The sequence below is a fragment of the Parasteatoda tepidariorum genome, chromosome 6 (assembly GCF_043381705.1).
Source record: "Parasteatoda tepidariorum isolate YZ-2023 chromosome 6, CAS_Ptep_4.0, whole genome shotgun sequence".
Lineage (NCBI taxonomy): Eukaryota > Metazoa > Arthropoda > Arachnida > Araneae > Theridiidae > Parasteatoda > Parasteatoda tepidariorum.
In genome coordinates, this window is record NC_092209.1 from 24,641,807 (window position 1) to 24,651,041 (window position 9,235).

Below are 9,235 nucleotides of genomic sequence, written 5' to 3' on the forward strand. Positions count from 1 at the left end.
TATGAACTCATAAAATTATTCTTAAATCTTCGAAATCCCCCCCCCCCAGAAAATCGTTATTCAGTGAGAAGAAATGAATATTTTTATTTATTAAATTAGCAGGGTGAACCACATTACCAGTGTCCACTAAAATTTTTATTGTCTTACAGCAATTTAACTCAAAAAATGCAATATGATTTTATTCTTATGAATTTTTCTAAAATTTATTTGTAAATTTTTCTTTTAGTTGTCAATTTAAATTTGATTCAGGAAGGAAAATTTGAAAATTTTGCTTTATACTCAACACGTTAATTCAAATGCTTACATAATAATTTTTTTTTTTTCACATGGTTAATGACAAATTATTTCAATTGCAGTGAAGCTACCTCAAGATTCTGAGAAACAAGGTATTTTGTTGATAGACCAAGAATCACTGGAAAAAGCGGATGAAGAGATTAATGAGAAGCCTGACAATATGGTAAGAGAGAAATTAGTTTAAAATGTCCTCAATCATTGTTATATTAGTATTAATAATATTATATTTATAAAAATAAATAACAAGTATTGTTTCTGTTAACATTTGATCTATTATTAGATAAAATTATTTTTTTCCTATCCTATAAAATTAATTCCTTTTTTCCTTTAAAATTATTTTTTTCTGATCTATTATTAGAAAAATTATTTTTAAGTTAAATCTTATCATAGAAAAAAGGTACAGGAAAACATGCAGTTGTTGAAAAAAATGTGAACTTCGAAATTTAATGTATTTCATAATAATAATTAGCTTTTTTTCTAAGTTTTACTGTTATTTTTGGTTAATAGATATAAGTAATAAGAAAAAAATCCTTTCTCACTTACCCATTAAGTTTCCTTGTGACTTTTCTTTTGATGATTTACACTTTGTAGTTTCCTTCAGACACTATGTATTACTGCCTGTTTTTATTCATTTTGTAATTTGAGGCTTTATATGAGTGCTTTGTTTTTATTTTCTCTTATTTACCAGCCCAATGAAATGATAAACAAAATTTAAACCCCCCAATACTCTTGTATTTGTTTTCTACTTTTAAGAAACAGAAAAATTATAAATAATAAAATATCAAATGCTACACTATTCAAAATATTCTTAAGTGAAATAGAGTTATTTTTAGATTATGGATGCATATCAGTTCCCTTGTTCTTTTAAAGAAATTAGAACTTTCAGATCTTTAAGTTACTTTTTTTGTTACAGATTATGTCTCTCTTCAAAAATTTTTTTTTCATAAAAAGATAATAATTCATTACTATTTGAAATTTTTCAAACAAAAGCAATTTAACGCTAGAAAGACTGAAACTATTTCTCCAAAAGCAGACAAAATGACTGGATTGTAAAAGAATAAATAATGTGTGAAGAAATTTGTTTAAAATAAATTTTCAATATTTTTTTATATTATTTACAGTTATATAACAAGTTATTAGTAAATATTAACAATAAAAAAAAATTATATGTTGTACAAAATTCTAAGAAATTGTGTCATTATATACATCATTGTTTTTCTAATTTAAATTAAAAGCAGTCAAAATGACTCCTTAGGCAATCTAATGTTAATATGAATTTTGCTAAAATATTTTACTCTGAATTTCAGCAATGGATTATTTTTGTAAAAATCACTTACATAAATTGAAGTTGAGCTAATTTTTTCTCATTAGAAATAAAATATTTGTGTTATTATATAAATAAAAAATTGCTATTTATATCATATGACTGTTAATATTTAATAACTTACTATTTAATTTCAATTTTCAGGAGGTCACATGCAGTGTTTCAGTAGATGGTCAAGAAAAACAAGAGTTTTCTTTTACTTTATATGATGTAGATACTTGTGACAAGACTAACAAACAGGTAAGCTGATTTTTCTTCAAAGTTAATTTTTGTTTTGACAACTTTATTAAAATTTCACTACAACTTTAATAAAATTTCACTGCTAATAAAATTGCTTAAATTTTATGAGCAAAAATTGCTTATAAATTATAATAAATAATTATATATTATTATATTGCTGTAGGATGTAGAAAAAGTGGTTGTACGTTCCATTTGTGAAGCTCTGAACAAGACTTTAAAACTCCCGCCATCTGGTAGCCGTACCATAAAAGTCAAATTAGCCATCTCTCCAGATAGTAGTAAAGAAAGTGATTCTAAAGACTCTCACGAAGACACTGTTAACTGGCAAACAGAATCTAAAGTACATTCACCGCCGTCCAAACTCAATGATTGTTGCAGTGCTCAAAGTGCGAACACTACTTCGACATACCTGCAGTCTTCCCTGTCTGAAAAGCCGCCCAAATATTCCAGTCCATCAATAACAAGATCACCCCAGGTTGTTCATAGGTCATCTCCATGTGATGTTAGGGCAATGCCATCGCCTAAACTGCGTCCAGCCCGTTACCGTCCTCATAAACCTGACCAAAAGAATCATCTAAGAGAAAAGCTTAATCTACGCATGCATGCCTCTGCCAATAGGTAAAGTTTATTTAACGAAATTTATTACAATTTTTAACAAGAATTTAATTTTTTTTTTAAAATTTTGTATTTAAATTAAAATATAATCTTAAGAAGTCTAAGAAAGTAATGAGTGTTGTATATATCCTTAAAAAATATGCTTAAAATCTTAGTCTTAACCATCTAAACTGAGAATTTCCTAAAATTTTTAGTTTTTCTTCCCACGTAATAAACTTTTTTTTTAATGTTAGAAATTAAATGCAATAGATTGCATTTTGTTTTTCCCAATGTTATTTTTTTTTATGTTAGAAATTAAATGCAATAGATTGCATTTTGTTTTTCCTAATGTTAAATCACTCCTGAGTGAAAAGTAGGAAACCTTACAAATAGAGAGGGCTAAAAAACTTTCCTAAAAGAGAATGAAAAAAATTACATTCAAACTCAACTTAATCAAATATAATTGATAATTTTTTTAAAATTATTTCCATTCTACAAAGAAATGTCTAGCATTAATTAATAAGCTAATTATTGTTCACCTAAAGAAACATGAATCCTAATTTAATTTATTAATGAAACTGTTTAACTCTGCTTAATTAATGTTTTAAAACATGGGATAATAATTTCACTGTCATTTATAAATTACAGTTAACTCTCTCCCTGTTCAGGGATCAAATTTTGCCTTAACTTGTTTCAACACGAACAAAAATAACGTGTACAAATTAATATTTTTTTCTAGTTTTGTTTAGCTAGAATATGTCCCTACAGTTATTAAATAAATCTCTCTCATTTTTCATATTTTCTGTGATGAAATTCTGTTTTGACGATTATAATAAAAATGTGAATCACAGAAACAAGGACAGATAACCTTCTTTGAGAAATTTGATCAAATTTAAAATACATTTATGCTTTATCTTATTTTGCTATATTGGAAATTTTGATAAGTGTTGTAATACACCATTTCTTGCCTTAACTTTAGCTGAATTGATAATTTTCAAAATTGTTTATAGATTCTATAAGCTTTTTTTTAGAAAAATTTAAATTTTTTTTGTTTATATAGGCATCAACTTGATGATTTAGCTCAGAATTTGGAAGATGAACCCATCCATATTCCAAAACAAGTGTCCAGTCGGGATCATCTCCCCGAATGCCGAGATCGTAGGAATCATTACTTGGACTTAGCTGGTGTGGAAAGTCCTAAACGCAACAATCTTTCTCATCCAAATTGTGGGAATGAAAGTCCACGCCTGAATTCTGCAACGAATGAACACCAACAAGGTCGAGTGGACCCTAAATATACATGTCCTTATCATCTCTTAGATAGGACACAGGGTTATTCAAAATCTCATCATCGAACCAGAGATGCTCAAAGCTCCTCCCCACTTAAAAAAACTCTGAACTGTCATCCTAAGCTAAATGTGGATCCAGAGGCTAGTCCTCGCTTGTACAGAACTAATAAGCTCATTCCTGACCCCGAGGATGACTTGTTGAATTTAAATTATGATTTATGTGATCTAGTGCCAGAAGCAAAGTTTGATTGGGAAAAACAAAGCCATAGACGTTCCAAATCATATGACCATTACGAGAACAATATCCCAAATCTTGGAGGTTTTTATTCTCCTAAACTGAAGCCAAGAAACAATCAAAATTGGGCTTCTATTTTGGAGAGTCAGAAATTATCCAATCATTTACCCTCATCTCCGGGTCATCATTACCGACACCGTCATCGCGATCACGAGCGACAGCGAGCCATGCAGCAGGTTGCCAGCTGGATAGCTCGCGAACACTCTAATGCGAAAGCAGACACGGCTAAACATTTTGTACGGAGTACTATGTCACCAAGCACATCTCGTAAGCAAGTTGTAGAAAGGCACGAGCATCACCACCTCCATGAGCACGTTCATCATCATTACCATCATTTTGTTGAATTTTAAATAATTTTTATGTGAATTGTGATTGTTATTTTGAACCATTTCATCAACCATTGTGTTAACATCGATAAGATTTAATTAATAGCCGAAAAATGTGCCATTTTATGCTTAAGTACATTTTAAATGGCTTTCTTCTAAAGATTCACTTTGCCCTTGCATTTTCACTGCCACTTAGCCATATTAACTAAAATTATTCTAAATTGTTTTCTTAACTTTTTTTTAAAGAACTGCAAATTTTTTGTAGTTAGAGAAGTGCAATAAAGATAAATTATATAAATTTTAACTATATTACTAGTTATATTACTAGTAATTATATTACTAGTTTAAGTAATTGAATTATAGTATCACTTCATAGCAAATTATGCATTTCTAATTTAAAAGGGAAGAAAGTTCATGCTCAGAATTTTTTCATAGCCACAATTTTGTTTCATGTTATATTAAACAATGTATTCAAATATCACTTAAAATACCATTTGAAGAGTATACACCAGTTATATTTTTAAAAACATGTTTATTTAAAAAAATACTTAAACCAAAACTCCAAAATAAATCTATGAGTGAGCTTAATAAAGTACAAATTATTTGTTATTTAATTAAATAGGTTGTAGTAGATGAAATTGAGATTTCTATAGCTTTTTTTTAAATTTTTATTTTGCATAAAACTTGCACTGTGTAGATATGTATTTTAAAATTAAATTATAGAAATGTGTAGAATGCTGTTATATCTTGGTCTTCCCAATTTTTTTTATCTATTTTGTTTCACATAGTAATTGTAAACAAATTTTTTTTCCTCCTATATACTACATAGTAGCTGTTAACAAATTAAAGTAATCTTTTTGATACGTCAAATAAAGTTTTTTACTAGATATGTTAGCTTTTGCTAATAGTATGAATATTTTTTTTAAAGTGTATTTAAATTGATTTTTTATTATACTGGGTGACCCCAAATTATTGAGTGCATTTCACGTTTGAAGTGTTAATGCACAATCTAACATCTTTACGATTAATTATTTATTATTTAAAATGTAACTGTTTTAAATTGTTTTTTAAGAAAATAATAAATATGTACATACTTCACATTTTTTCAAACGTGGAGTTTCTCAATAATATTAAACCACCACCCTGTTTTTTTTTTTTTTAAATTTAGGGCAAGTACTTAAGAACTGATTGTTAAATTAATTAACTAAGTTTTGTGGTTCTGACTTAACTTCACTTACTCACACAGCAAAAATATTATATTTATTTCGATGACAGTGGCTGAAATAATAGTTTTAAACTAAAAACAAATATTCTGCAATTCAAATCCATGGTCAAATTTCAATATTATGTAAAATAAAATTGATGTGGTTCAATTTTACAAGACTGAGATGTAAAATAATAAGATTTGATGCATTCCATTCATTATTAAACATCTGCTACTACATCAAAGGAAATATATACTTATATTTCATACTTGTTTTTAATGACAAATAATCTGCCATTTCTTTATACATTTTGATGTAAACTTCTATTCTGATACTTAACTGTTTAAAAACAATATTTATAATTCAGTATTAAATTGTCTTCCTGTAACAGTATATTTAAATATTTATCAATGAAGCCGAATTTCCATAACAAACGCTCAAAATATCTGTTCTCGTCTACTTAATAGACATAGTTGGTAAAGATTGTTTGTAGTTATAGCCCATTTATAACTTTCATAGTGTAAATATATATGTTGTTTGTACAGATAGTTGTGTAATTAGAGATATTTTAATATAATGTTTCATATTTTAATGAAAATGGGAAAAGAAACTTTTTAGCTAGGCTCTCTTCATTTTAATGATAAGAATAGTTTTCGTTCTTCACAATTAAAATTACTTAAAAGTGAAAATGTGCCAAAATAGAGAACATTGGAAGGTAAGAGAAAAGATTATTGAACAAACACACAATTTAGCCTCTCCTTTTAGTGAATTAAACTAATCATAATATGTTTATGTGGTATTAGTATTTATTCCCCACTCATTTGCACACTGAGTACTAATTCGTTGGCTGTGGGTACCAGATGAAGGTTGGCCTAAATTACCAAGCTTTGTCAAAAACAATTGTCATTCGTTGTTATATTTAATTCACACAAATGAAAGGTAACACACACATATATATGTCAAACAAAATGAAACAATAAAAATTATTAAAGAATCAAATAATTTGTAGAAAATTTAATATATAAATTTTATACTGGCATTCTACTCAAATATCTCTTTCAAATTTTGTGTGAATTATTAAAATGTATTCAAAAGAATTGTAATTGAAAATGATTTTATAACTGATTTAAATTTTTGCAAACCCTTCAATATTGGAGTTTTTTGCAAAATATTTTTACTAGTGATAGAGATGTAAGCATTTTTAAAAGAAGTAGATTTTTTATGAAACTTTTATCTAAACTTGTATATAAGAACATCAGGCTAATTGACTGTTTTAATTATTTATGTGTTGGTGGACAAAATTCTTTTAATTCTAATTTATTAAAATATCAATACATTAACTGAACTATTACTAGGAAAATTATTTTCTTAAACTACAGAAATTCCTTAGTAGTTGGAGAGTATGCATTCTGACCTACATTTTATAATAATATGCTTTTGTAAATTATATTATATGCGTGATATAAATCAATGCCATTTTTAGTAATTCATTAGGTGATATATTAACTGTTTGACAAGTAAACTTTTAAATCCAAATTATGTGTGAAATACAAGCAATGCTGAGGTATGCAACATTTGAGTATATTATTCATTTATCTTCATGCTTCACCTTTTTTTTCTTCTTTTCATTTTGAACTTCATCACAAATAAAATATTTATCTTAGCATTTTATTCATCATCATTAAAATTAAGGATGTAACGAATATTCTGTCACTATTTGGTTTTCGACAAAGTATTATTTGGAGAATTATTTTTTTGGGGGAAATATTAATAAAGAATAATCTAAAATTGTGTTTTTTACTATACGTTATTATAGAAATAGTTTTTACACTTAATTGTTGAGTTCTAAAACTTGATTAATTTATGTTCTGAAAGACACATACATGGTAAAGCAAAATTTGAAGAATTGAAATAAGATTATTTTATACTGAATCATGAGTTTCGTAATACTGATTTTTTTTCCTTAATTCGATTCAGGCAAGTCAATTTAATCGTCTTTTCAAAACTTTGTTTAAAAAATGGAGAACTTTTTAGTTGTTGTTTCAGTTAACTTGTTTTTCAGTTTTAACTAAAGCAAAGCATATAACTTTTCTTTTTATCAGTGTCTTTATTATGACAGCCTTTTTTAAAGAGCATTTTCAATTAACATTAACGTTAAATCTTTTGCTTAAAAATTAAGAATGATTTTTGTTTTGATTTCTTTCTAACTTTTCCTCTTACAAAAAACCGATTTCTTTCTAACTTTTCCTTTTTCAAAAAACCTATGTTTTTATTATGAAGTGGCAATTAATGGGATTTCTATTAGACTTTATTTTCCACTTTTTAAAGTTATTAAAAAACTGAATTGTCCAAATTAAAATTTTTCTTTCAAAAATTAAGACGAATCATTATTTTTTCCTGTTTTGCTTTTGTATTTAATCTTTGATTTTTATCGCGTTTTTATGATAGCGCTGCAATTTTAAAAGCTTTTCTAATAAACATTATCTCTTAATATTTTAGGGATAATTTTTTTCTAGGAGGATATTTTTTTCTATTTTTACTTTTCAAATTTCTTTTTATAGCTGTTAGTTTTTTTTATCTTAAATATTCCTAATTATTTTAATATCTAATTATCTTAAACATTTTTAATAAAGTTTTTTCCCTTACCCCCATACCAATAATGCAGCTAAGTTTCAATAATCACTAAATTTATTTCTACATAAAAATATATTAATTAAAAAAAAAATATTGCTATGCGGCCAATTCTTTGGTTAGAATTCAGCCAAATCTCTATTCGTTACATCCCTAATTACAATTATGTTTTTATATTTTGTTTATGTGAGTTCTGTGCATTTTGGTCTTAATGTTAAAATAATTGTATAAGTTTAAAATCTAATCTGAATCTTTCTCCCTTTCAAAGTTTGTAAATAATTTTTATGTACTTAAACATGTTTTTTTATTAAAAAATAAAGATATATTTTATTAATGCTCTAGTTTCTTTCCTGAAATTTCTTGTCATTAAATACAGCCAAACCTTGATATCATGCATTTTGTCAACACAAATTATGTGCTATGTTTCTAATCGGGAAACCTTTGATTTTCTGAAATATTTTTACTCATCAAAAGGTTCATTATTGATGTCTGACAAATTAAAAACGCTTTTATGATTTTTAAATCGTAAAAACAATGTTTGAACAATTTTATGAATCATTTTTTAAAACTAATAAGAAGGAGAGTGCCAAAATCATTCCTAATAAAGTAAACTTTCAAGATGCATGGTATAGATAAGAATATCAATTCATAAAATGGGAAAAAAACTGAATTCAAAAGAAACTAAAATTTATGAAAAAAGAAGTTATTTGTGTGGTTTAAATGTGGTGATTTGGAAGAATCGGAAATATTAAAAAAGGCTAAACCATCTGGAGAAGGAGAGAATGTAAAATGAAATAATATAAATATAAAATGAAATGATATAATGTAAAATGAAATGATACATATTTGCATTATTTGAAATAATTTTTTAAGGAAATAAATGTAATACTAACTCTTAAAATGCTAGCACAGTTATTATTTCAACTGAATTGTTAAAATATATTGAATTAATATATTTGATATTTGTTCCTTCCGTCTAGTTGGTAATATTGAGCCTTGACTGAATATAATTTGGGAAAAATGTATCCTAATTAATT

General features: G+C 26.4%; 1 protein-coding gene across 1 annotated transcript in view; it reads left to right on the forward strand.

Annotated features, from left to right (window-relative positions):
* LOC107453313 (protein naked cuticle homolog 2) overlaps nucleotides 1-6,165 on the forward strand; it is a 31,032-nt gene extending 24,867 nt beyond the window's left edge. Inside the window, exons 3-6 of the mRNA XM_016070091.3 lie at nucleotides 357-457; nucleotides 1,763-1,858; nucleotides 2,022-2,476; nucleotides 3,513-6,165. Of these exons, the coding sequence (XP_015925577.1) occupies nucleotides 357-457; nucleotides 1,763-1,858; nucleotides 2,022-2,476; nucleotides 3,513-4,386 (1,526 nt within the window). The 3' untranslated portion in view covers nucleotides 4,387-6,165. The remainder of the gene's footprint in view (nucleotides 1-356; nucleotides 458-1,762; nucleotides 1,859-2,021; nucleotides 2,477-3,512) is intronic.
* The last annotated feature ends 3,070 nt before the right edge of the window (nucleotides 6,166-9,235 follow it).